Genomic DNA, 26,702 nt, shown 5'->3' with positions numbered 1-26,702 from the left:
TGTTCTACCACACTAATCCATGGGATTTTCAGGCTCACAATCGCCAGGACCGACCCGGGGTGCCAGTCAGTGTGCTGGTTGGAACGGGAGGCGCACTCAGTGTCCAGTAGTCAGGCGGCCCTATGAGGCCACCGCTTGGCCACCTCAGTGTGCTGCAGCAGCATAGACTGAGCAGGCCTCTGTCTCCAGGGAGAAGTCACCTCTCGGGCCCCGCCTCCTTCCACCAGGCTGCGCCTCCGCCCCAATCCGGCCCCCGCCCCCGCCTAGGCCCGCCCCGCCCCCGGCCCCGCCTTTGCCTCCCAGCCCCTGCACCCCTCCCACTGAACTGCGGGACCCAGCGGAGCGGGCCAGGCTAGGCTGGCGACGCTGCCCGCTCCCGGGCTGGCAAGGGCCGCGGGCACCGGGCTCGGGGCTCCAGACGCCGCCGATGGGAAGCAGCACTCGAAAGGGCGAGAGACGACGCCGCGGCCACCCATACCATCGCGGTCACCATGGGGAACAAGCAGACCATCTTCACTGAAGAGCAGCTGGACAACTACCAGGTGAAGCCGGCGCGCCGCGGCCCCTGTAGTCCTCCTTTTTGTCCTTTTCCCAGGCCTCGCAAAAGCGGACTCACAGAGGTTCAAACCCTGCCGCTACCTTCAGCGCGCAGCGTCGCCTTAGGTGGATGACTTCCCCTTGACGAGCCTCAGTTTCCCAGGCCCGGGAATGTTAGAACATTCCAGTTAGAGTATTCTGTCAGATGCGCCTCACCCACCCCGTCTTCTCTTCCTTATTGACCTTCTTTCTGCCCTCCCAAGCTAGACCCCAGTCATTTCTTCCAGCCCACTGGGCATGACCCTCATCCCAGAAAGGGCTTGGTGTAGGGGGAGGACAAGAGGCCCCAAATGCAGGTTACAGGTTGGGGTGTGTTGTTTATATAACTACGTACCCACATCTCTTAACCTATTTTGTGATCCTAGTAGCCCTTTCACCCCGGATTCTTCCAAGTTCAGAGCTAGCTGTCCATATCAATGATCTCACAGCCCCCAGCCATGTGAAAACTTTTCTGTAGGTATGCGAGGGAACCTTATCTCCGGGCTGGCCCAGAGTCTTGCTCAGTTGCTTTAGCTCACCATGTAATGTCTCCGGACTTTCAGGGAACAACAGCTGTGGAGTCTTCTTTTTATCGCCTAATAGGTTAGGAGTGTTATGTCATATGTATTCCTATCTTAGATGTGTGCAACTTTTGTGAATATTCAGTTAGCGTGGAGCGGTTACCTCCAGTGTGACCCAAGTGATAGGATATGTATTGAGAAGAGCTCTAGTGGACAGGGGAGGTCAATAGCTCTTGGTTTGACTAGAAGGTTCAGAAAGAGTGCAGAGCTTGCATGAGGACTTGGGAAGTCAGGATTTTTTTTTCTGCCAGAAAGTTCTGGAAGGAGGCGTTTTAAGTGGAGGTAGATGCAGGCAAAATAGCCCAAACCCAGGAGAGAAGAGTGGTCTGGGGAGAGTGGGGAGCCTGCATCCCCATTAGGACCAGCCCGGCATTGGGTCAGACCCAGTCCAGTGTTGAGTTCTGATCCTTTGCCAGGGCCCAGCTAGACCCTGCCAGGGGAAGGAGAGCCATGAAACACGAGAGCCCCACATCTCCTTTCCTCTGGCTCTCTAGCATGCCCAACCCGGGCCGCATGGGGGCCCCAGGGTTACATTCCCTTTTCCAAGTAACTCTGGGCTTCCTGGAACTTCGCAGTCTGGTGGTCTTCCCTCCCTGAGGCCAGATGCCCGGTTTCCTGCTCGCCAGATGCCCCTGCAAGATGCCCAAAGTTTCGGCTACCGCCCTGGCCACGTATGTGCATGGCACACTCCTCTCTCATCCTCTCACGTGCCTACGCAGGGCTCGCTGCCCCCCCCCCCCCCCGTCCGCCATCCCAATGCTATGCTTCAGCCCATGCCTTCAGTTAAGAACTAGCCCCACATATGACTCAGCCTTCTTTGCATCTCACCTTGAGATCCCCTCATCCATCTCAAGACTGTGACCCTGGCCAGCCCTCCAAAGCCTCCTGGGGACAGAGGTCTAACTGGAGCTTCCTGGTCCTGTGGTCTTCTCTTTTGTCCCTCTTCTCTTCATTCTCTCCTTCCATCCCCCACTTCCTCTTCCCTCCTTCCTTCATCCTTCTATCAAGAGACAGCATATGCCTCACTAGAGTTGGGATGTCTGTGTACTAGCCAGGCCCCTATAGGAAGCCCTAAGAAGCCATCCATCAGGCCTGAACAAGTGAACAGACATAAACACTGTGCCCGCTCTAGCAGGGAGTTTTCTAACACAGGTACAGACGCCTTCTCTCCAGGTCATTCTGGTATCTTGGGAAGCAGAACAGGGCTCATCCTAGCCTGGCCTGGGTTCAGCTGGTCTCCAATTTCCTTCCTTCCTTCCTTCCTTCCTTCCTTCCTTCCTTCCTTCCTTCCTTCCTTCCTTCCTCTCTCTCTCTCTCTCTCTCTCTCTCTCTCTCTGTCTCTCTCTCTCTTTCTTTCAAATTAGATTTATTCATTTTATGCATGAGTATTTTCATGTATGCATGTGACCCTGTGTGTGACTGTTGCCCATGGAGGCCAGAAGAGGGCATTGGGTCCTGGGACTTGAGTTAGATGGTTGTAAACCATTCTGGGTATTAGGAATTGAACCCAGATGTTGTGTTAGGGCAACAACTGCTCTTAACCATTGAGCCATCTCTCCAGCCCCCAGTTTCATTTCTCACTTCAAGCCCCAGGCACCCTGCAGGGCTTCCAGTCAAGCTGGTGCTGTTGTCTCAGCTTCTCCTTGACCTCACCGTGGGAGTACACAGTGGGCCCATGACACCTATCCCTCTCCAGGCTTTCCTCTGGCCACTGAATGGTTCCTACCCGTCAATGCTGCTGTCTGTGCTCCTCTCTTTCTGTGAAGTGTTTTCTAAGCACAGAAGAGGCTTGTGAGGAAAAAGGAAGGAAGGAAGGAAGGAAGGAAGGGAGGGAGGGAGGGAGGGAGGGAGGGAGGGAGGGAGGGAGGGAGGGAGGAAGGAAGGAAGGAAGGAAGGAAGGAAGGAAGGAAGGGAGGGAGGGAGGGAGGGAGGGAGGGAGGAAGACATGTCTATCATACAGTTCAAGGAGGGCAAAGAACTCCATATAGGGATTCTGAAGTCCTGGGTTCAAGTTGTAGTTGGGCAGTTGACACTATGGGAGTTAACAAGTTGAGGCTCTGTTCCGGGCCCAGGTTCCACTTCTGTGGTGGGAATTCTTTCAAATCCAGCTAGGCTTATGTCATAAGGCTGTCATGGGGATCGACTCAGGCCATTCTGGAGCCTGACCTCCAGCCATTCAGTGATTGGTAAGGCCATTCCCAGGCTGGGTTGGCAGAGCCAGAGAGGAGTCCCATCTCCTTTACACAACACAGATAGTTGACCACTGCTATAGGCAGGCCAAGTAGATAAGAAGCAGAGGCCAGACAGAGCTCTTGAGTTGAGATGGGAGGGAAGGGATTGGAAGGGCTGGAGAGGAGGGGGAATTGGTGGCACATACGTTGGAGGCAGAATTAAATTTTGGAAATCACCTCCAGGCTTTTACTAGTAACTAGAAGATCCCAGCCTGGCCTGTTTGGTGCTTCCATAATCCTGACCCCAATTCTTCCAGTCTTGCCCCCCCCAACACAATTATCACTTCTGTAAGACAGGGAAATAACACCAGGGTGGTGCCAAAGATGAAATGAAATTGGCAATTTAGAGTCCCTCGTGCAGGGTGCATAGTAATTGTGTACTGGCTGTGAGGTGGTTCTCAGCCTGGGCTGTGTTTTAGAATCCCTGAGTGATGGGGTGAAGTCGGAACCCTGGGGGATTGAACCTAAAGCTTTCTATATGCTAGGCACTCTATTACCATTGATGCTTATCTCCATGCCTAGTTTTCTGTTCACTCATAACATTTTTAGACAGTATCTCACTCAGTAGTTGAGGCAGGTCTTGAACTTGTGACCCTCCCTCCTTAGATTTCTAAGTAGTTGGGATTACAGGCCTGTTTAGAAGGGTTGAGTGCCTCTAAAGACCACTGATGCCTGGAGGACACAGGGATGTCACATTTCATTGGTCTGAGGGGTGGCAAAGTCCAGGTATTTTAAACTGCTCCTCAGGTGGCGCTGCCCTGGAGATGTTCTCTTGCTAGTAGGAATTGGCACACAATGTGTGTGTGTGGGGGGGGGGGTGGGGGGGCGGTGGTGCTTTTAAAAATACAACTTCCTATCCAGAGTTTTAGAGTCTACATTTATATCATGTTCCCAGGAGGTTGCTGCTATGGCTTAGGCACCGTTCCTTAAAGAACAGTGTCCAGAAGGTGAGTCTAGTTGTGCTAAGGTGGCCAGGATATGTGGGAAAACTACTTTTGCTAGTAGCACTCTGGTGGGCTATGTATAGGTAGAAGGAACTCTGGGTGTATTAGGACGAACACAGAGACTGGAGCCCGGACTCCCTCTCCTCTGTCCCAGTTCTGTGATGATGCTTCCAGGTTAGTTAGCAGAGCCCTCACCCTTTCCAGTTGGTTTCTTCAGATGGCAAAGCTAGCCCTCTAGATAGGGAGAGTGTTCCTAGGAAGCTTTGTCAGGCTGCCTTTGCTGCCTGCTCTTGGTCTCTGAGACCAGCTGAGGAACCAGCCCATATGCCCTCAGCCTACCTGACTCTTAGCCCTGTCAGACACGAAGTTTTCTGTCTGTGTTGGGCCGGGATGGGGTTGCTGCTTCTCATCTTGAGCTTTTTTTTTCCTGACTGCTGTAGAGAAGACATTGCCAAAAGCCAAGGAGAGCCCTTCAGGAGAAGCCCCTGGGTTTCTGAGATGGGCACAGCCGCACGGAGTCCTTCATCTGTCTCCCGATAGACAGCAAGTAGCTTGGAAAAACAGACTTGCTAGGCTTCATGGGAACCTGGAAATTGCACCCATCTTCCTCTTTGCCTACACAGAGGCAGCAAGGAAATCCCTAGCTATTGTGTACATACTGTGAGCATCCTCTTTGGCCAGCCTCAGTGTGCAATCCTGCCAGCCTGGTGTCTAGCAGCTCCAGGTCTCCCAGAGCCAGCCTGGCTGTTGGTGCACCCTGGGCCGTGTCCACACGCCCCCTCATCAGAGCAGTGCTGCTTAGCATAAGGCCACAGGAGGCCCTGTGGGCTCTGGGTCTGCAGAGTCTGAGGCTTGCTTCCTTCATGCTACAATAGTGGGCAGAGGCAGAAGAGCTGAACAGCAGGAGACAAATGGGAAAGCCCTGCATTGGTGGACATTTTAAGTCTGGTGAGCTGCTTTCACTTCCTCTCTCCTCCATCTGACAGAGTAACCATTATCTGAGACTCTAGGCCTTGAACAGATGTACCTCAGCCAGCCAGGAGGTCCTTACAGAGTCTAGATGCTACCTGTCCACTTCCCTTTTCTGGGGTCTGCCCCCATACTGCAGGCCCTCCATCTTTCTCCTGCCCCCTTAGTGTGATATCCCTTGTCCTTGCAGCCTGAGACCACAGATTATATGCTTGGAACCATAAGTTCCCAAACTCGGGACTGCTACCCACAGATACTCAGGACGTCCACTTTATACTGCCTACCCACACAACACGGGGCTCTCAGTGCCTCTGGTGGTGGGCTGAGGCACCCTGTTGATTCTCTCTACAGTGGTCTCGAGAATTGTCTATTAGCTACCCCCTGTCCTCCCACAATGTGTCCCGCTAGCCTTCAAACTACTGTGGCACTTATGTTCCTCTTTGCTGAGTACCCCAAGAGTGCCACCCAGCCCCACCCCACCTATGCATCACTGTCCTGGGCCCAGTAGTCAGGGGCCATGGATCAAAAGTTTCTGGAAGCATCTTCTGGGCCTAGAATTGGCTGTCCCCTCTGGGGAGGAATGGGAGGAACAGTAGGTTCTTTGCTGCTTTGGGTCCGGGGCTTTTGGTTGGGGCCCCATAGCTGTAAGGGTTCTAAGAGAACACCATTTCTGTATTCTCTCCACAGGACTGCACTTTCTTCAATAAGAAGGACATCCTCAAGTAAGTATGGCTTCTTGTCTATCTCTCTGGGGCTAGGACTGTGGTCGGAATGGGGTCTTTTGGGACCTGCTACTCTAGGGACCCCATCTTTTAAGCTAGGGGCTCTAATAATCCCCTGGCTTCAGTGTCTGTCACTCCCGGGATGTCCAAAAGCCAAAGGCATGCCCACCACGCCCGAGCTGTTTACAAAGGGTCTCCAGAACATCCCGTCTCTTTGTGACCTAAGGCGGAGGTCTTGAACAGGAGACATTGCAGTGTTGCCAGTCTCTGACCAGTGAGCAGCTATTACAGGATGCTAGGAAACCTGCAGCCATCGCTGGCCCCCTCTACCTAAGCTATCCGGTGTCACTAAAAGCCAGCAAAGTCTCAAGATCAGTTTCCCTGGAGATCGATGCTCGGGCTGGGGCTACAGCCTGGTGCAGCCTCCCCAGAGAGTTGTGCTGGCGTTTTTTTTTCACTCCCCTGACCGCTCTGTGTGGACAGTGCTCCTCTTCCAGCCTACCATTCTACCTTGTCACTGGGGTGGACACAGGCTACCCCATTTTCACCTCTAAGGGGGTCAGAGACTGGGTCTCAGGCCTGAGCTTCCTCCCATATCCACAGCCCTGGAGCTCTATGACCTCAGTGAGGTTTGACCCTCTGGAGCCTCCCTTTCTGGGGCTCTGGTTCCACTGTAGTTATATCACTACTACTATAGTAGAGTATAGTATAGTATATATAGTATAGTATAGTATAGTATAGTATAGTATAGTATAGTATATATAGTATAGTATAGTATAGTATAGTATAGTATAGTATAGTATATATAGTATAGTATAGTATAGTATAGTTCAGTATAGTTATAGTAGTGATAGTTCCTGACCACTGGAACTATCCTGAATGTGTCCTCAGTGAGGATTTTTCAGTGCTGACTCTAACCTTCCAGAGTTCTTGGGACAAGCCCTCTATCAGTAGGAATTCCATAGGAATCCTTCATTGAGGTGTGCTTTCAACCCTCTTAGCCCTAGCTTTGTACATGCTGATTCTGGGCTGCGTGTGCTCTGAGGCTCACGGTGTTTCTATTCTGATCCAGTTCCTTACCACCCCAGCACTTATAACGCTCTTAAAGCCAGTCAAAGCTCTGTAGATCCATACAGTAACCATACTCAGTAACCAGCTCCCATCTGGGGAAGAATTCAGATGTCTCTTCCCATGCCTGGCACCTGGCCGTGGTGCCTGTTGGCCACCAGTGATGAGGGGTGGGAGGACTGGACACAGGAGGATGTCCCAGGCTGGCAAAATGCAGAGACAAAGGCACAGTCTTGTGTCTCCTTTTCACCCCCTACCCCACACTGCCATGTACCAATCTCTATTGAGATCAGCACGGTTACCCTTAGGAAACAATGGCTCAAGACAAGGCCAAGAGTTGGGGTGGTCTGACAGGCCTTTGGGGGGTGTCTCTGGAAAATGAAGGGCACTTAGGTAAAGGTGCCTGGGTCTCGACAGCCTTGACCTTTTATTTCCACACTAGAGAAAAAACAAGCATTAGGTCCCCTCAGGGGTGAAGGAACCTCCCAGGTATCTGGGTACCCTGCCTGAGCAGATTCCTGCCTTGTTTCTGGGTGTCACTCCCAGCAGAGGCCCACGTCACTGACCCCTGCATCCCTGTCAGGCCAGCCCCTCTCCACTGCTCACGTCTCAATGAGGTGCAGAGATGGTAAGGAGCAAAGACGACTTACCAATGTCTAGCAGGCCAGTGGTAGAACCAGCGTGGCCAGGCCCTGCCTCCGTTGGTCTGCCCCCCTCCTTCCCTACCTGCCAGCTGCTTGTCTCCTTGGTAAGCTGCACCCTGAGTACTGACCAGATGGCAGGGAGGAAACTCGAGCTGGAGGTTCTTCTGTCAGTGTGATCACAGATAACCAGGATCCCCTGCTCAACTGCTCCCCCTACCTACAAGCCCTGTAGATCCCAGTACTCTCTAGGTACAGATCTTCCATCCCACCTGTTATGGTTTGCATACGCTCAGCCCAGGGAGTGGCACTATTAGGAGGTGTGTCACTGTGGGTGTGGGCTATAAGACCCTCATCCTAGCTGCCTGGAAGTCAGTCTTCCACTAGCATCAGATGAAGATGTAGAAGTCTCAGCTCCTCTTACCCCATGCCTGCCTAGATGCTGCCATGTTCCCACCTTGATGATATAGACTGAACCTCTGAACCTGCAAGGCAGCCCCAATTAAATGTTATCCTTGTAAGAGTAGCCTTAGTCACAGTGTCTGCTCACAGCAGTAAAAACCTAACTGAGACACCGCCCATCTGCATACCTCGGTCAGCTTCCATGCTTCCTGTGGGTAAGGGATTCACCCTTCAGCTCACTTGTCCTCAGTGACACTTGGTTCCTGAGCAAGTGGACAGGAATCCTGTTCCCTTCAGCCAAAACAAGCGTACCCACTTGACACCCTGAGGAATTTGCTAAGTGATTATTATTTATTTTCTTAACCTTTAAAAGAATGTATGTAATCGATTTTAATTACTTTTTATTTATCTTTGTTGTACACGGGGTGTCAGAAACTTAAACTGCCTGCAAGGGCTAACCTGCACCATGAGTAAAGGAAGTGGGCCAATCCCTGGATCATTGCTGCAGAAATAACTGCTCCCAGCCCCAGCAAGATCACCAAACAAATGCGCCGTGTAGACGTCTTTCTGTGTGTAAATGTTGGCAAATAGATTTGAAAATTTAATTTAATTCCTTCTCTTCTAAAAATGTAATATATTAAAAAAAAAAAAAAAACCATGCGAGAGCCAGGCACTCCTGTGGTCTGTTTATGACTTTTCAGAGGAAACCATCTTTCTCCTAATGATTCCAAACGCTGCGTATCACAGGCTACATCTCACTCATACTTGGGTTCAACTCGTCTCAGTCTGGTGTCAGTGTCTTTTCTGTCTGTCTGTCTGTCTGTGTTTTCTTACGGTGGTGGGGAGCGTGGGAGGCAGGTGGTTAAGACAAGATCTTGCTAGAGAGTTGGCTGTTTTCAAACCTTTGCAGTACCTGTTTCAGTCTTTGGACTCTGGCTTTGTCCCCGCCCCCCTTTTCCCTCTCCTTATCAGTCTCCCCCCATCTCTCTTTGTCTATTTATTATTTATCGATTTTCGGTTTGGGGGTTTTGGAGTTGGGCTTTGTCGGCTTTTGGTTCATTAGTTGGTGTTTTGTTTTTGAGACGGGGTCACCCCCTGTATAGCTCAGGCTGGTTTTGAACTTGGACTCCTCCTCCTTAGTGGTCGGAAGGGTTCTGTGAACTTCCAAAACCATCCATGGGGTTCCACATCTGTTTTCATGCAGCTAGAGTGGCATGATCGTCATTTCTGGTTCTCGGGGTTATGACAGGACACAGAAGTATACATCTTTTTTATTTGACTCAGTGGAAAGAAGTGACAGAGATGTAGGTCCTCCCTCCCTCCCTCCCTCCCTCCCTCCCTCCCTCCCTCCCTCCTTTCCTTCCTTCCTTTCTTTCTAAACATAGGTTCTGGGGATTGAACTCAGGTCCTTCCCTGACTTTGCTTCAGCCCACCAGAGAGTTTTATGAACTCTGTCCTATTTAGCCCACACAAGTGTGGAAAATGATAGACTGGTTCCAGTTTCTGACTGAAAATTATTCTCTGCAGTTACTCATATTTACCCAAGGTCACCCCACTAGCTAGAGAGTGGTTTAGGCGCATTTCTAACCTCAGCCTGGCTTGAAGCTCCTACTGCAGCAACCCCCACAATTTTGGGGGCACATGCTAATGTCAAGAGGCATGCAGTGTCACCCCTAGTACAGGGGGAGGGGAGTAGATGTTCAGGTCTAGTAAATGTAATCAGAAACACAATGGATCTGTTAAAGGTGAATGAATTAGCTGAGTGTGGCATTCTGAGCCTGGGGAGGCTTCAGGCTGCCCAAGGAAGAGGCTAGCAAGGCCTGCCTATGTGGTGAGACCCTGTCAACCTCTGCCTCCTCCAAAAAGCACATCAGTTGCCAAATATAAATTCTGTTGCAAGGACTTTTATAAAAAAAAAAGGGGGGGCGGCAATGTTCCTCAATGCAGAAAATAACAGAAACTCAGTGTCCTCTTGCCTAGAGTCCAGTTTTTATTTGGCCACGCGGGTGTCTTCTGACCCTCTCTCACACAAAGAATGGGGTTTGGGGGTTTCTCCTTTCTGCTCTATCCCTTGTGACCTTAGGCCCTTTGATGGAGATGTGTTCCTGGAGAGGAACAAAATCAGGTCAGGGTGAGAGGAGAGGAAGAGGAGGGGAGAGAGGGTGAGAGAGACAGAGAAAGAGGATGGTGGGTGACAGTTGCCCAGCAGGGGGATAGGGAGGAAGTATGGGGGTGGGGATAATGGTGCTGGTACATGTCTGTGTTTAGGAAGCAAGGAGGGCCTGGGAAGTTGGGTCATCAGCACAGGGATTCACCAGAACCTGCTCCCCCCCCCCCCCAGGTTATGCCCATCGTGGACAGAGCAGATACCTCCTATTGGCCCCTCACTAGATCCTGGATAAGGACCTAGACGGGGTAGCAACTGGGTCACTGGGGCTCAGGGTTGGCAACCTCTAGTGCCTTTTCCTCTGCTTCTCTCAAAGGCTTCATGCACGGTTCTATGAGCTGGCTCCCAACCTCGTCCCGATGGACTACAGGAAGAGTCCCATCGTCCATGTACCCATGAGCCTCATCATTCAGATGCCGGAGCTCCGGGTAGGTGAGAGGCTGCTGCTGGTGGGTTGGAGCACGGGGAATCCATGTCCAGGCAGGGAGTTAGAGGCCCAGATCCATATTGCAACAATGGCTCAAGCCATTGTGAATGTGTTGCCCTGAACCGTCCACTGAAGCTCTCTGTGCCCCAGTTTCCCAATAGTCATGTTGCATAAGTGAGTGTGGAAGGGTGTGGCGCTTGGTAGGTGTCCTGTGGATTTGTAGCTGCCCACTGCCCAGCCAGTGGCCTATAAACACCTGCCTATCCCTATGTGGAATAGCCTGGGCTGTACTCAGCAAGCCTTGGTCTGTTCTTTTAGATAATTTTTCTTTCTTTTCCCTGTCTGGTCATGGATTCTTAGTCATCTCTAATGACAGATCTCAGACTTGAATTTCTTGGGAGTCTTTTTAGAATGTTCATTTGGATTTGGGCGTGGTATGGGTCCTCGGGCCACTTACTCATGGAAAGTTTCTTGAGTTCTTCAGCATGGCATATAGAAAGGTTACTCCCACAGTAAAAAAGCATTGGGCACAATTCCACGTTGCAGTGGGACTTGGCAGGCCTGGCATGTACGGCTTACAGCAGGGTAAGAGAGCTACATGGCATCGCCTTGGCCCTGCATCTCAACTCTGTCCTTAGAGATGCCGAGCATAAATGCAGCTTAGCCCTAGAAATCACTGCCTGTCTTCTAGAGAGAATGTGAGGCCCTGCAGGGTCCTTGTCTTCAGGTCCCTGGGGATGATTCAGGCTGAGCAGCTGTGATGGAAGGAGTGTGGGTCCTGGACACTTTGGCATCACCAGAAGGAACAGAGGCAGATGCTGGGAATGAGAACTAACAGGCTGTGTGGCTGGAGGCATCAGAATCACCTCTTGCTGCTTGTGTTGGTCCAATTACCTGACATCTTGGGGCCTCACTTCCATTCCCCACTTCCATTCTGGCCTGAATTAGGCTGTACCTAAGGCTTCCTGGAGCAGTTGTCTTCTTTTGCTGGGGACACCGCCCAGTAAGTACAGGAAGGAGCCTCTGAATGTGCCTCTGAAAAATGAGACAGTTGGTGTGCAGGCTCTTCTTGGCTTGCTGTGCTCATGTATGCATCCTGTGTAGCATGGGAACATGCTTGCTGAACCAGGTCCCAGATCAACGCCTTACACATCTAACCTGGCAACTCCTCCAATAGCCGTTAAGTAGATGTGGTCCTTGTCTCTCTGGAGGCCACACATGCAGGCTGTCATAGGCTGCCCTCAGACTGGCCTGAGCCCCCTGCCTTTCCTACCCTAAGTGATGGCTGCGCTTTTCTTCAGGAGAATCCCTTCAAAGAGAGGATTGTGGAGGCTTTCTCCGAGGATGGCGAGGGGAACCTCACCTTCAATGACTTTGTGGACATGTTCTCTGTGCTCTGCGAATCAGCGCCTCGGGAGCTCAAGGCAAACTATGCCTTCAAGATCTATGGTAAGGAAGGGCTGGCAGCAAGACAGAACTGCATTGCTGGAAGGAGCATCTTGTGAGCCATTGCCCCATCCAGTTATTGCTGAGCACACTAAGGCTTGGAGGAATGCCTGCCTCGAGGGCACAAGTCATGCCTGAGACACATCTTCAGAGAGAAGGGGAGACTCACCCACTCGGGGGGGGGGGATAATAAAGTGAGGAATATGGTGTCAGGGACTAGAGGACCAGGGGATATTAGTCCCCTGGGGCAATAGGACAAGCACCCCAACAGAGTGCGCAGCAAGGCTTGCCAATATAAGGAAGGTTTAGGATGTGGTGGGAGGGGTCTGTGAGAGTATAGACACCTAGGCTGTGAGGAGTTTGGGCCCAGTGCTCAGGACCAGGACACTACAGGGTTCAGAGAGGGAAGGGCAGTTGTGTTCTAGAAAGGTCACTGGGAAACTTCCATATGTGAACTAGAAAAGTCAGGCTAAACCTAGGGGCCAGACTTCTTGAGACATGATGATGAGCCAGGAAGAGAGGGAAATCCTGACGAGTCCTCCTTACAGGCCAGAGATAGGGTCATCCCATTTCTCCAGCCTGCTGACTCACTGGCCACTAGAGGGCGCTGGGCACGCCCAATTTTCCATAGCTACATGAAGACTACCACACAGCTTGTTCCCCGTGTCTTGAACGTTTACTAGACCATATGGAAAGACTACAAACCTTCCCACACCTTTGAGAAGTTGGTGGATATTAAAGCAGTGGGCCCATCAAGGGCTATCTGTTAATTTTGTGCTACCATGTTTATTTCAAAGGACTTTGGTTTAGATACACAGTGCAACACATGGTGTTTGCATATGAGAAAGCAGACCCTGCCTATCCACCCTCCATAAATGTATCTTCGAAAATTTCACCCATTATCCTTCAGCCTAGGAACCCAGAGTGATGCCCCTGGGAAAGGCTTGTTGTCTTCCTACAAGAAGAAAATGCAGAGCACACGGAGGTCTCAGCTTTTTACTGTTAAATTGACCTAGGACTCTTATCTAGCCCACTAGGCAGATAGCAGCAGGTCTTTTCATGGAACCTTCTGCAGGCCCTTCAGAAGCAGAGACAAATCCCACCTCATGTCCACTGTGGAGGCCCTCACAGGCAGGGGCAGAGGTGGGCAGCTCAGGTTACACTGAAGAGCTTGTGCTCTAAGTCTGACCATGGCCACGGTTGTGACCTCTGGGAGGTCCTTGTCCTCTCCAGCCCAGCTTTTTTTGCCTGCAGAGTTCAGGCATGGTTTACGCAAACAAGCAAGAGTGGCTCTGGTCTTCATCAATACCATTTATGCCAGCCTTGTGGGCACTTAGAGGGACAGTCTATCTAGAAAATGACGCTTGAAGAGACTTGAAGGCCAAGTGGGTATTTGTCGGGAAGGCATCAGAGGCATGGGAAACCAAGAGCACAGAGCAGGCAGCTTCGCTGGGAGAGTAGGAGAGGCAACAGAGCTAACCACGCTGAGCCTGCACATGGCCCAGCCCACCGGGCCACTGTGTCATGTTCTGGGGATAGTGGGAGTGCCTTTTGCCCAGGAGACCCAACAGTGCCCCTACTCTGTGCACAAAATGTTTGCCTCTCTCTAGGACGATCCTGTATCTCTTGATTTATATATATATTTTTTAATTGACAGGCTAAGTTGTACATGATTACCACATACAACATGCATATGCATTAATTAGTTATGTCTGTATGTGGAGGCCTACCAGAGGTGACGAGGTGCCATTGAGAAAATGTGGGTTTTAGAGTTAAATAGTCCTAGTCAGAATTTTAGCTCTACCTCCAATTGGATCTCCGACTTGGACTTAGGTACTGGCCTTTCTGGGTTCTGTCTTCCTTGCCTCTAGGAGTCCAATGTGAGGTGAGGCCAGGAAGACTCTGGCTTGAGTGGAAAGCTCTCAGGGGGTTTGTATTTGGAACTGCTTGGGCTGTGGCTGTATATACCTTCATTGTGGGGGTTTGTGGGTCCCTCAAATGTTAATTTGTTGCCCGTGTTAAGATATATACCTTGTATGTGAGCTTGTTGGTTCCCTTTAGTGGGGACATGGACCCCAGTGTTCTCTGAGTTCATAGAGATACTTTGGGGAGTCCAGAGGCTGGTAGAGAGTTCAGTGTGGTAGGCTAGGAGGAAGGAGTCATACTGGACAGGACACCTCTGTCCTCGAAGGCCCTTGGAGGGGCTCAGCCCTCTTCTGACCATCTCCTTCCATCCCTCCTAACCTCACAGACTTCAACACTGACAATTTCATCTGTAAAGAAGACTTAGAGATGACGCTGGCCCGACTCACCAAGTCTGAGTTGGAAGAGGATGAGGTAGTGCTTGTGTGTGACAAAGTCATTGAAGAGGCTGACCTGGATGGTGACGGCAAGCTGGGCTTTGCTGACTTTGAGGACATGATCGCCAAGGCCCCTGATTTTCTCAGGTGTTGTTACCCCAGGAGCTGGGCTTGGGTGGGATAGGCCAGAACATTGGGGTCAGAGCTGACTGTCTGGTCTCATGGGATCTCCATAGGCAATGATATAAACAGGCCTGAAGTACCTGGTCGAGCCCTGGCTTCCCAGATACATGACTGGTTCTTATATGATTATTCCCATCATGAGAGGGATCAAGATCACCCATGGTGCACAGGAAAGATCAAGCCTTGGGGGGAGGGGGTGGTTTAGACCCTTCTAGCTGAAAACTGGATAGCTGCTCCTTTCTAGCCTCCTGTGGTTACCTCTGTGCAGCTTTCCTTAAGGAGATGACCAGGGTTAGATGAGCTTTCCCTACTGAGCCTTCTGCTCCACCCACAGTCTCTCATCCTCTCTGTGCTTTTTCTCTCTACAGCACCTTCCACATTCGAATCTGAAGACACTGCCAAGGCCGTGGGGGCCTAGAGCTGCATCCTCTGGCCTGCTGTCTGTGCAGGTATGGTTTCCAAGTGCTCCAGGGAAGGAGCTGTGGCCTCTGGGGTTCTCACCCATGGACATTTCCTGTGGCCCTTTCAGCAAAAAAATTAAAATAAAATAAAATAAAATAAAATAAAATAAAAATCTAACTGCAACAGGGTTGTGAAGAGCAGGACCCTTCCCTGGGCCCCCAGTGGCCTACCCTCAAGACCTGTAGTTCCCCTGTGAGCCCTCTCACGCACCCCCTGCCCAGTCCTTTTCTCACCTAGGAGGGGGAGGTAGAAAAACCCACTGGGAGAGGTGAGGCTGGATTTTCCGTGTGCTGGGCAGACACCCCAGCCACCCAGGGATGAGTGCAAAAACCAACCAAGCAAAGAAAACAGAAAACAGAAAACAGAACCTGGGGCTTTAACAAGCTATGCAATCTTTTACCAAAGCCAAGGCTGGGCTGTACCACCTCCGCCCCCGTACTTTCCCAATGTGAAGCTGTATAAGGTTCGGTCCAAAGGGCTCTGCCCCTGTGTCTTGAACACTACCCCACCCCACCTCCCTGATGACATGGTATCACTTATGTGTGCTGACCTCAGATTTGTGAACTCCTAGAAATAAAACACTTTTTGTGTGCTGCACTCACTCTCCGTGTCTGTCAGCATTAGGAGTGTTCGGTGGCACTCTTTCAGGCCGTCCCTGACACCCCAGTGAAGCATTGCCCTCCGTGTCAGATGCTAACGTTGGCTTCACGATGTTGGGTGAGGATTGTTTCCATTTCCCTAAAAATAGATTTGTCTACCTACAGAGAGCTCACCATTGCTCGGCTCAGGGTTTTCCTGCTAGTCTTAAACTTTCCACCACCCCAAGTAGATGGGGACTTGTAGAGTTCAGAGGGAAAGTGTGTTAACCAAATATCCACCAAGGAGTGGATTTCCCCACAGTGTGCACTGAGCTAGTTCTGCCCAGGGCCTGGGTGGAGCCAGTTGGAGAGGGGACTGTGGTCTTGGTTCCTGCCTCCTGCTTGTAGAGACAGGGTAGAGAGAAGATAGCAGGCCAGTTGCTTGCCCAATGGATTTGGGGACACATGGATGAAGGGGAACAGTACCAAATAAGAACAATCCCTGGAAGAGCCAGCTTGGCCAAGGGAACAGCTGGAGCAAGAATGTCCTACTCCAAAACTGGTGACTCCCAAAAGTCTCTAGAAGTGACATCGCCAGGTTCATGGTGGGTTGCATGGGAGGAATCTGAGCTGCTCCAAAGGTCAGGACTGGCTGGAGACAGAGGGCAGGTAGGGGTGACCTGCTCACATAAGCATGGCATCAGATATCCCCTGATTGGCTCCAGATGCTGCTCAGCTGTACATTCAGAGCTTAAGCCCCACTTATTGAGGGGATCTCTGTGCAGACCCTCACTAGCTATGTCTTCAAATAGGTGTCTGCAGCACAAACTAGGAGTTTGCATACTGATGCTAGGATAAAGATGGAGAAGTGGGGCAGGAAGGGCTGGGGGCGATTCTTAGGAGCCCAGCCTGCTGCTGAGTTAGGACCATGGCTTCTGAAGTTGGACCTTGGCTGCTGTATCCCAAGCTCCTGGGTTTAATCCTTCTGAGGCAGGTGTGGAGGATGTGGCTCCTGGCGTCTCCCCCATCTCCTGGCAAGGCCATGAGGAAGGGAACTGGTTTTGTTCTCAGAAGTAATAGCATGATGTCATTTAGACAATCTGGAAAATGTCTGTCTTGACAAGGGACCTGCCACATACTTGTTAAGTATCGAGGTATGAGGCGAGCTTGGTCAGTCAGCCCAGGCCTCTTCACGTTCATCCACCTCTTCCTTTAGTTAGTCCCCCCTCTTGCCAGCCTTATTCCTTCATTGTGTGGATGGACAGCATTGAAGAGACATCCTGGGGTTGCAGGCTGCTACAAAGTCTCTCCTGTGCCTTCCCAGATAGGTACCTAGGCTGCATCCTGGAGCCACGTTCCATAGCAGATGGTTGGGTCACACCTTCAAGTGAGCTAAGAGTATCCAGTAATCCCTGGTGCAGTGTGGATACCACCAAACCCTCTGAGTGCCAGGCCTTTCCTCAGAATTTGTGCTTCTTGTCTGTGAAGAAGAGCCTCCGGAACTTGTCAGGCTGGGAGGAGGGAAAAGATGTTGGGGCCTGGGCTCTCCGGCAGAGAGGAAACCCAGAGACCCAGACTCAGCAGTTCTTAGCTTGGGCTTGGGGTGTCGGCCCAAACTAGGGGGAAAATGCCAGAATACAATGCCAGCATGGCTCCCACATGCCTCTCTTGGGGCCCAAACTCTACTTTCAATCTTGCACTTTAAGATGAGGATTCACCTTTGACTGGCTAGGGATGGGTAGTGGGGAAGGAGGTAGAAAATACGGCAGAGCATCATCTCCCCTCCTGAGTATGTGCTGATCCCCCTAATACCTCCTACTCATCTGGGACCTTGCTATGTCCTGGTGGCAAAGGATGGAGAGGAAGACAGATTACATGCAGGATCACCAGGGTTAGAGGAAGACCTGAGAACATCTGGGGGAGGTGCAGACATGGCTTCTGAGGTCGGTAACAGCCTGTCCACTGCCTACATCTTAGAGGATTGACACTTCAGAAAATGATCTGGGTCGGGGAAGGGAGAACAAGACAGGGAGGACACAGCCCTGAGGGAAGAGCTGGTTTGAAGCTCATGGTGTCCTTGTTCAAGCCTGGAGAGGGAGGTCTCAGGTTTCCCCCAGACTTGAGGCTGTGTCCACAGGAAGGAGCCTTTCCACTCCTATTGCATGTAAGTATAGGCAGCTGAGGGATAGGGAGGGGGTTGTGGGCTCATTTGCCACCTTGGGGACCCAGGACTAGCCCCATGCCAACCATCTCCCTCTGGTGTTTCCTCCCACCCCATGGTCTCCTCTTCTCTATCATGAATCCTCAGAAATAGTCACCCTGAGAGCCAAGAACCACTTCTCACAGTGTCTTGTCAAGAGGGCGTGTGGTGCATTGTTCCGTGGGCAACTGCCCTGAGCACAACCAGATGGTCAGCCTATCTTATAGACAAGGAGGAGAATCTGGGTAGGGTTGCCAAGTAAAAATGTAGGCTGCCCAGTTAAATCTGAATTCTAGGAAAATAAGAAACCATCGTGATTTTGTTTTGCTTTGTTTTTTTTTTTTAACTTAAAAATATTTATTTATTTCACATGTTTTGCCTGCGTGTGTGGCTCTTATGTCTGGGTGAGGGTGTTGGATCCCCTGGAACTGGAGTTACAGATAGTTGTGAGCTGCCATGTGGGTGGTAGGAACTGAATCAGGTCTTCTGGAAGAGTAGCCAGTGCTCTTAACTGCTGAGCCATCTCTCTAGCCCGAATCATGATGTTTGAGATGTATGAAAACCACTGGTTTATATACAATTAAAAATCTAACTAGATGCCTTGTATTTTATCTTGCTAAATTTGGTAGCTACGGTCATCAGGGAAATTGTCTCTGCCAAAGCCAAAAGTTGTTTATTTATGACTAGGGCTAAGGGCCTCCTTTCCAGCTTCCAGTGGTTGTGACAGCCTTTCAGTGGGCTGCAAGAAAGGCAGGGAGTGCCCTGCTGTAGAGGAAGCTCTTAGGTGACTTCACACTAAAATCTAGCAGCTGCTAGTCCCATCCTTAAATCACTGGTGTCTCTGTGTGTATGTGTGTGTGTGTGGGGGGGGGGGTAGGGAGGGCAGGGGGATCCTGGGTACTTTCGAGCACTGACAGTAAGCTGCTGACAGTAAGCAAGCTGCTCGTTCCTGAGGCCCACACGCCGCAGATTCTCTCTCTATAGTCCTGGCTGTTCTAGAGTTCACTACATAAGCCAGGCTGGCCTCAGACTCACAGAAACCCTCCTGATTCTGCTACCCTAGTGCTAGGATTAAAGTTGTGTGCCATCACCCACCCCCTCAGGGGACTCACCTTGTGCACTCGTCCAGTGTCCTTGTTCTTGGCGGCTGGGATCTGCTCATAGGTGTTTCCTGGCTCTGGGAGCTTCGAGGTCCCTGAAATCTTCTCATAGCCATAGTCCATCGGCCCTGATTGTTGGCTGTATGTGGGACTAACTCCAGGGTATGAGAGCTTGGCAGTGCCATGCCAGCAGGTTGGAATCTGCTCGTAAGGACTGCCTCTTTGGTCTGGTCTGTCCCTGGCCTCTTGTTGTAGGCCTGGTGTCTCAACAAGGTGGTAGGTATCTGTAGAGCTTGCTTCAGAGGAGGACTGAGCCTCGTGGCTCAGCTTCAGAAACCCCTGCCTCCAAGTAGTAGCCTGGGATCCCAGGGTCTCAGAACTGGGGGGCAGGGAAAATCCCAAGGAAGTATAAGGCATTGTAGAGCCTTGGTCTGGCTTCATCCCAGATGGGGCAGGTCCTAGGCTATTGGGCTTGTTTTGATCTTCATCTGAGAGTTTCCCTGAGGGCTCCCTGCCTGGGGAACAAGCCAAGCTGCCAGCAGAAGCTGGCCTGAGCGTGCCCCACACCTCTGTGCCCAGGCCTAGCTGTGCCCGGTTTATCTTCCTTAGGTCTGTGTAGATGACGTCACTGGGGCCTGCAGGAGACTCATCCAGAAGAGAGGGACTCCTCCGGGGGATGGGGGGCACTCTAGTGGGTACCTGGGAGAGAGGGACAGAAAATGTCATAAAAAGCACCCATTGCTACCATGACCTCAGACCCTCTAAGTTATCTTTATAAATTGAGCTTCCCTCTTTTGTCTCAGAGTGCCTATCATATTCAAGGGTTTGTTTACAGCCATCAGGTTTCCTGGTTCTGCTTTGCCTTGACAACGAAGGCCTTGGGCCACCAGTACAACAGCCAACCCAAACTCATTCTGCCTGCTCCTCCTGTCTCCAGAATGGTTCACTGGTTCCCCCAGAGCTCCATGAATCACCCACTCACTGCTATGTACCCCTTCAGAATGGCTGACTCCCAAGCCCATCACTCATGGAACCTTTCAACAAATATTTACTGATACCAACTATGTGACAGGTAGTCTAAGCCCTGAGACCAGCTTGAGTTTACATTCTAACCTAGAAACAAGAACCATGGGACTGTGCTACGCATACAGGGATTTGATGTAGTATATGATGTATGAATGTGCCATAAGGAATGTCCTGTCGGGTCATGCTCAGTGCTGTAGAGAGCAAAGCAGGTAACAGAGAAGAGAAAATAACAGGCAGGAAAGGTGACATGTTCTGTAGGTCAGGTGGCCTTTTTGAGGCGTGACAAAAATGCAGTATGCGTATGAGCAACATCACTCTCTGGTAAGAAGAGCAGCCAGGCAGAGTGAATATACAGCAAGTTAAAAACCTTGTGGGTTTAATCTGTAAGGCCAATGGGGCTACAGTGAGCATTTGGGGGAGGTTCAGGAGACAGGAGAGGCTCTTGTAGACCCTGAAGAATTTAGGTCCTTTTCTGAGTGTAAGAAGTCCTTGGCATTCTAAAGACATTCTCTGAGTCTATCCCATCATAAAGACACCACACTTTACAGTTTGCTAAATGGTGTTCAGTATCTTACAATGTACTCATTGAGCCCTCGCAGGTACCTCAGGAATGGTAAATAGACTCAGAGAGAGTACATGACTCCCATAACGCCTCACACTGAGAAAACGGAACTGTCTAGTGTAGGCTTGCTCACCAGGGCAGGCCATAAGCATTGGTGGATCACTGCAGGCTGACTCTAGGTTGGGCTTCTTACACCATGGGCCTGATGTTCACCCACAATGTCTGAGGATACTGCTCAGGTGACTTCTAAGGACCTGACTCTAGTATGACCCCCCACATCCCAGCCTAGCAGCTATCAGCCTGTGTAGCTCTGCAGTGCAAAGGTAAGACTCCTCCTTACCTCTGCACTCACTTCATCCGAGACAGACCGGGAACTCATGTCTAGGGCTTTCTTGTGCAGGAAAGAGACCTGGGGCTTTGCAGGAAGGCGGGGACTGGTGGCCTTGTCAGGGAGCATGCTGGGAAATTCTGTGGCTGGAATTTTCAGGCTTAGATTAGTGTGCTGGAGGCCCGTGTTGATGGCATCATACAGATCATTTTCCTCTAGCTGGAGGCAGTGAAGATAGAACAGGCTTATGGTCATACACTGGCAGCCATCAGCTAGCTGCCTGCTTGGGGCTGCCGAGAAGAGATGGATGCATCCCACCAGGTTTCTGACCTTTGGGTAAGATTCTTTTTTGATTGAGGGCTATGGTGCCTCTCTTTTCCATTGATAGCATGTGCCTGTGTGATTGTTACGCCAAGGCTGGACATCCCACCCTCCCACCCCCCACCCTCACAGGGAAGAGTGCCTACCCGTGGGCAAGCAGCAGCAAGGGTCTCCCCAAAAGGCTCGAGCTGCACCTCCTGGTAATGGCGTAGGAGCTCATCCAGGGTGCTGTGGCTGAGGGTGTCTCCTGAGACAAGGTAACGTCGATTTCGCAGCTGGTTGATGACAAAATGGCGGCAGCGATCACTGCCCCTGTAACACAGTGCGCACGTGGGCTGGGTTGAGCTGCTGGCTACGAGCGGGCCAGCTTTGCCCCTGAGTATCAGAGGATCATCTCTCCAGTACAGATTCATCCGACCAAGGGCTGCCTTCCTCACGAGCATCTATGATGTTCCTCAAGGAGCTGGGGGTGGGGCACTTCAGGCATCTGGGGCTCTAGGAACAGCTTGATCTTGTTCTTCAGGAGCACAGGGCTAGGACTAGCGTGATTTAGACCCCCCGCAAGCTCAAAACTTAAAAGGTTCCCCAAGTCTTGCTCATCTATTTACTAATGTAATAATTTATGTTTGTTGTTTTTTGTGGTATTGGGGAATCAAACCTAGGCCCCGCCCACATGCTGCGTAAGTGCTATAACACTGAGCCATGCCCCCAGCCCTATCTACTTATCTATTTTAGCTTTAAATCCTTTAATTATTTACTCATTTATTTTTCAGAGAAGATTTCACATTATAACCCAGGCTGGCCTTGAACGCAAGTGAATTCTGCTGACTCAGCCTCTCCAGTGCTGGGACTATAGGTGTGAGCTACCAGGCTTGGCTAATATACTATTCAGAAGATCAAAATAAAAGATAAACAAAACAAAGCCATAAACACACACACACACACACAAACAATGAGGAAGAAAATAACAAAGTTTCCAATAAAGATAAGGCCCAGCCCTGTACCTTTACCACATAGCTTCACCAATCTCCATCCTCTGGAACAGCAGAACCCTCCCCCAGCCTGTAAAGTCCCACCTCCTCACTGTTCTTTCTCTCTCTCTCTCTTCCTTCCTTCCTTCCTTCCTTCCTTCCTTCCTTCCTTCCTTCCTTCCTTCCTCTCTCTCTCTCTCTTTCTTTCTTTCTAAATAATTTTTTAAAAAGATTTATTTATTTTATGTAAGTACACACTGTCACTGTCATCAGACACTCCAGAAGAGGGCGTCAGATCTCATTACAGGTGGTTGTGAGCCACCATGTGGTTGCTGGGATTTGAACTCAGGACCTTTAGAAGAGCAGTCAGTACTCTTGACCACTGAGGCATCTCTCCAGCCTGTCACTGTCCTTTCTTATAGAAGAATGATTTAAACCCAGAACACACATCATGGGTGTACAGCAAGATAAATTTCTACATGTAAAAATGTCCCATGTAACCACATGCAGATTAGGATATAAAACCTTGCCTAGCCCCTCCCTGCGGGTATCACAGGTGGCCTCTCTCTGACCCTAGTGCCATAAGCTTGTTCCTTCCATTATGGAATTCCAAATAAATGAAAATTATGCAAAAGTCCTCATTTGTGTCTCACTTCCCCTTTCCGATTCACTTAGGGCCAAAGAAGCTAAATCTTCAGCCTCTTTCTTTCTAAAGTTCTGTGTAGTGTCTCATCTGATGCTTATTGTGGCTGTTATAAATGTAGCTGCTAGTCTGCCTTTTGGTGAACGCATTTACTCCTTTTTACTGAGAATATGCCAAAGAGTAACAGAGGCAAGGCAATATTCTCTCTCTCTCTCTCTCTCTCTCTCTCTCTGTCTCCCCCCCTCATTTTTAGGGAAATCAAATCTATCAGTCTTTTAAGAGCTTGTTTGTGGGTTTTAGACCAAAGGTCATCCCTTCTCTATTCTGGGAAAGTTGTCCTCTTTAACAAATTGCTTTAGGAGAAATGCACATGTTTCAGTGAGGGGAGGAGGCTCTTCACTAGTCAGGCAGATCAGCTGAATGAATGCCGGCCGTCTGTGGGGTAACAGATGTCGCTGCCAGACTGTGTTCACATCCAAACTTGTCAGTCCTTTATAGCGAGTGCTTTATGTGTCTAATAAGTTTTTTTTAATCCTATTTCCATAGGCACATTTGTTTACTTATGGAAATATTTTCCTGTTTCCTTTTAGAAAGGTTATTGTTTTCTATTTTGGGCCTATGAAGAATTATTTATTTTTGTACCTTGTATGAGGTAGCGACCATTCCCCCCCCCCCCCAAGTGGATATCCAAGTGCTGTGTGCCAGTTCTATGAAAACCAGGAATGACTGTGGTGCCTCTGATATGGACCCGGGAGTCACCATGCTGATTGTCTCTGCTCCTCTCTATTCCTTTTCACTATCTATGTTTCTTGGAGCAGTTCCTCTTGCTGTCTTTTTTAAGGTGGCATTCTGCCTAAGGTCTCATGAGGGAGAGAGAGGGAGAAGGAAGCTCAAAGAAACACAGAATAAAGAAAGACCAAAACTAAAAGGAGATTTGGGAAAGGCTTATTGTATTTCAGAGTGCCCAAAACAGTGTCTTGGGGGACAAATGAGGACTGAGCAATTATTAACATTTGCTTAACCCCTCCACGGTTTGTTCACTGTGCCAGGCAATTGCAAATGCCTCGTCTCATCATGCGCTCGCAACAGTCCTTTGGTAGGTAACTAGAACACTCCTATTTTACATATGAGATGGCAGAGACACAGAGAGGCAAAGAAGCTTCCTCCAGGTTAGGATCTGAACAAGGAGGGTCTGTGCACATAATTTGAATGAGAATCTGAAGACTTGGAAGTTTGCCCTGCAACCCTGGCCTCCTTCCAGGCCTCCGGAGGGAGCCTTCTACCTTCCCAACTCAGCCTAATTTCAGACCATGGTCCACAGCCGCCACCTCGGACTTTACACTAGGTACATGTCTCTTCCTCTTTAGTCTTATAGCCTTACATTACTAAGACCTAAGATCTTTAGTCTTATAGCCTTACATTACTAAGACCCAAGATCTTCATACCCAACCAATGCTGTGGGTTGTCACAGCCTTCACACCTCCAGACTGCCTCCAGTTCTCCCTCCTTAAGCACTCTGCCTGGATCCCTTCTTTGTTCTCAGACTTCTCATCTATGGCTATCCTTTTCCCAGAGATTTGTCTGGCTGCACCCAAGGATCTGTGACTCTCAAAATCTTGTACTTACGCTCATGCCAGTCCACTTAGTAGAAAGACTTTATACCCAACCATGCCCTCTTCCCACTAGCAAGCCTGTTCCTCTGCCACTGGACTTAGAGTTCATCTGCACCCACCGGGAAGATGTTTCATCTGGCTCCCTTCATCCCTTTGAAGGCTGCAGCAACATCCCTGGCTGATAGTGTTGGTGCTCTGAAAGGGTTGGCCAAGCAGAGGATGACTGAACTATGGCGTCAGGGCCCAGAGAAAACCAGATAGTGGGTTTCTGAACCTCTGTGCTCATCAGCAGGTTCTGGGTTATGGAACCCCTAGGCTACCTGTCTCTTCATAGAGGGCTTCCCACTTACCTATAAGACAAGATGTAGCCGACAGCCCGGTCACTGAGGCGGATGAGGAAGGAACCGAGGGCTTTGTCCCTGAGTAGCTGCTCTGTTTGCCTGGACAGAGGACACACCATTAACTGGGACCTGTACCCTCACAGTAACCAAGCAGCCTGAATTGGATCTGCTTCAGGATCCTTTCAGACAGTGGCCTAGAGTTCTAAATTGAGACAGATTTTCAGCCCTTGATAGAGAACCTTCTGAGCTCTTTGACTGACTCTGAGGCCTTCAAGGTGCAGTCTGTGGTTGGTTCTGGCTCAAGTGAGCAAACTAAAGACAGTCTGTCGTTGAATGTGAGTCCCCAGGCGACAGGCACCTTCCACCCTGCAATGTAGCCTTGTCAGCAGGAGCAATAGACACAACCTGCAGCTTCCAGCTCTCTATTCAGATAACTGTATAGAAAGAACTATACCAGGAACTTTCACATCAGTAGGGATCCCTGTCTTGGGACTAAGTGTGTAGTTGTGCAAGAGGCACACTACATAAGAGTGTCTGTAGCAAAGAGCTGCTGTTGTGTCTCAAGCTTGGTTACAAGAGGAGCTTAAAAAAAATCACTACCATCCCTTCGGGTCCTTCTACATGATACCAAGTGTTTTTGAGGTACAATGGAAAATTCTAGTATTTTTTTCCTTTGGCTTGGAAGAACACAGATCATATAATTCCTTACCCACTTACTCACCAAATACATCACTACATCACTAGAACTACCTTCATAATTTTCAGGGATCTGTGCCAAATGAATATATGGGACCCCTTATTTCCAAACAAAGGGCATCAAGACATAACACAGAGCATTAAGACAGCTGCAGGTCCCCTGAACACAGCCTCGTGTGGTCCGCAAAGCTGTCCCCGGTGCTGTGTTAGACACTGGGTCAGGACCTGGTTGGTGGGCTTTGTTTCTCATTCCTTTTTCCATCTAGTACTTGGGAAGCTTGAAGATCTCTCTCAACCACAATGCCAAGTCTCACATCCTTGCCTCTATGCCAGGATAATCATGTGTCTAGGTTTCCTGGACAGTTTTCTACCTCAATTACAATAACATTCCAGTGCTGGCACATGGCATGGTCTTCTAACTTTCACCAAGATACTCAGAACTCATCTAAACATGCCTAGCTCCTACTCAGTCCACTGTGGTTCTTCCCACAGCTGCAACTACCCAAGATCCCGCTAGGCAAATGCCCTCCATATGTGCCTTCAAAAGCTTCTACAATCTGTCCCTTCTACCCCAGGGTCCTGCTTAGTGAGGGAAAGGTCAGGAGCCCAAGGTTCTGGAGTCCTTGGGCCATATTCCCAGCCCTGAGGAGCTGCAGATCATGCTGGTCTTGTGGTCAGGGGCAGCCTTACTTGCGAGTGATGAATCCATGAAACCAGGGGGGCAGAACTCCATTCTGTAGGATAGAGGGGGCCTGTGTCTCCATGAACCACTTCAGAGCCAGCTCTTGGATTTCAGCCAAGGCCCGCCCACCCCCTGCCTCCTCCAGTGCCTTGCCCAGATGGAGCTGCTCTGGGCCGCCCTCCATCCTGGTGAGCACTGATGATATGTGAATCCTGATGGCTGCAGTCCTTTATATCTATGCGTGATGCAGCTCATTTGCCTGTGCTCACACCCTTCTCAATGCCCGTGGCACACAGGAGTCCTATTAGATGGCTCTCCTGTGTGAAGCTTTGGGACCAGGCATTTTGGCTGCTAGAGTCACTAGCAGGAGGCTATCGTAGCAGCCTGGTAAGGATCAGGCAGGATTTCCATGATCTCTGGGCCAGCAGAAAAGCTGATGCCTGTGACCTCTTTTTTCCCAACCTCCAGTCTTTGCCTCAGTGGAAAAGCAGACATAAGATGCAGTCACAGCACTGCCCCTGT

General features: G+C 50.2%; 2 protein-coding genes across 3 annotated transcripts; one reads left to right on the top strand and one right to left on the bottom strand.

Annotated features, from left to right (window-relative positions):
- The first annotated feature begins 319 nt into the window (after positions 1-319).
- Positions 320-15,716, top strand: Cib2 (calcium and integrin binding family member 2). Its single transcript, NM_019686.6, has 6 exons — positions 320-542; positions 5,989-6,023; positions 10,618-10,729; positions 12,030-12,177; positions 14,426-14,621; positions 15,026-15,716. Exons 1-6 carry the CDS (start codon positions 492-494, stop codon positions 15,045-15,047), a joined length of 564 nt encoding a protein of 187 aa, NP_062660.1. The 5' UTR covers positions 320-491; the 3' UTR covers positions 15,048-15,716.
- Sh2d7 (SH2 domain containing 7) lies at positions 15,480-26,387 on the bottom strand. Of its 2 annotated transcripts, NM_173778.4 has the most exons (6): positions 26,189-26,387; positions 24,812-24,901; positions 21,381-21,546; positions 20,926-21,132; positions 19,010-19,696; positions 15,491-17,208 (listed from the first exon to the last, which is right to left on the bottom strand). In NM_173778.4, exons 1-6 carry the CDS (start codon positions 26,362-26,364, stop codon positions 17,158-17,160), a joined length of 1,377 nt encoding a protein of 458 aa, NP_776139.2. In that variant the 5' UTR covers positions 26,365-26,387; the 3' UTR covers positions 15,491-17,157. The 2 variants fall into 2 exon arrangements, with proteins under 2 accessions (XP_006511221.1, NP_776139.2); XM_006511158.1 differs by lacking the exons at positions 24,812-24,901; positions 26,189-26,387 and having other exon boundaries at positions 15,480-17,208; positions 20,926-21,059; positions 21,381-21,522.
- Positions 26,388-26,702: the final 315 nt, after the last annotated feature.

The sequence above is a fragment of the Mus musculus genome, chromosome 9 (genome assembly GCF_000001635.26).
Source record: "Mus musculus strain C57BL/6J chromosome 9, GRCm38.p6 C57BL/6J".
Taxonomy (NCBI): domain Eukaryota; kingdom Metazoa; phylum Chordata; class Mammalia; order Rodentia; family Muridae; genus Mus; species Mus musculus.
This window is presented reverse-complemented; position numbering and strand designations above follow the sequence as displayed.

What these genes read in the sequence shown, in the direction of transcription:
- Cib2 (NM_019686.6), top strand. Translation starts at nt 492, where the DNA reads ATGGGGAACAAGCAGACCATCTTCACTGAAGAGCAGCTGGACAACTAC. An exon ending in AATAAGAAGGACATCCTCAA is followed by an intron (nt 6,024 to 10,617) that starts GTAAGTATGGCT and finishes CTTCTCTCAAAG; the next exon opens with GCTTCATGCACGGTTCTATG. An exon ending in CTATGCCTTCAAGATCTATG is followed by an intron (nt 12,178 to 14,425) that starts GTAAGGAAGGGC and finishes CTAACCTCACAG; the next exon opens with ACTTCAACACTGACAATTTC.
- Sh2d7 (NM_173778.4), bottom strand. Translation starts at nt 26,364, where the DNA reads ATGGAGGGCGGCCCAGAGCAGCTCCATCTGGGCAAGGCACTGGAGGAG. An exon ending in GGCTACATCTTGTCTTATAG is followed by an intron (nt 21,547 to 24,811) that starts GTAAGTGGGAAG and finishes ACTGTGTTACAG; the next exon opens with GGGCAGTGATCGCTGCCGCC. An exon ending in CGGATGAAGTGAGTGCAGAG is followed by an intron (nt 19,697 to 20,925) that starts GTAAGGAGGAGT and finishes CCTCTCTCCCAG; the next exon opens with GTACCCACTAGAGTGCCCCC.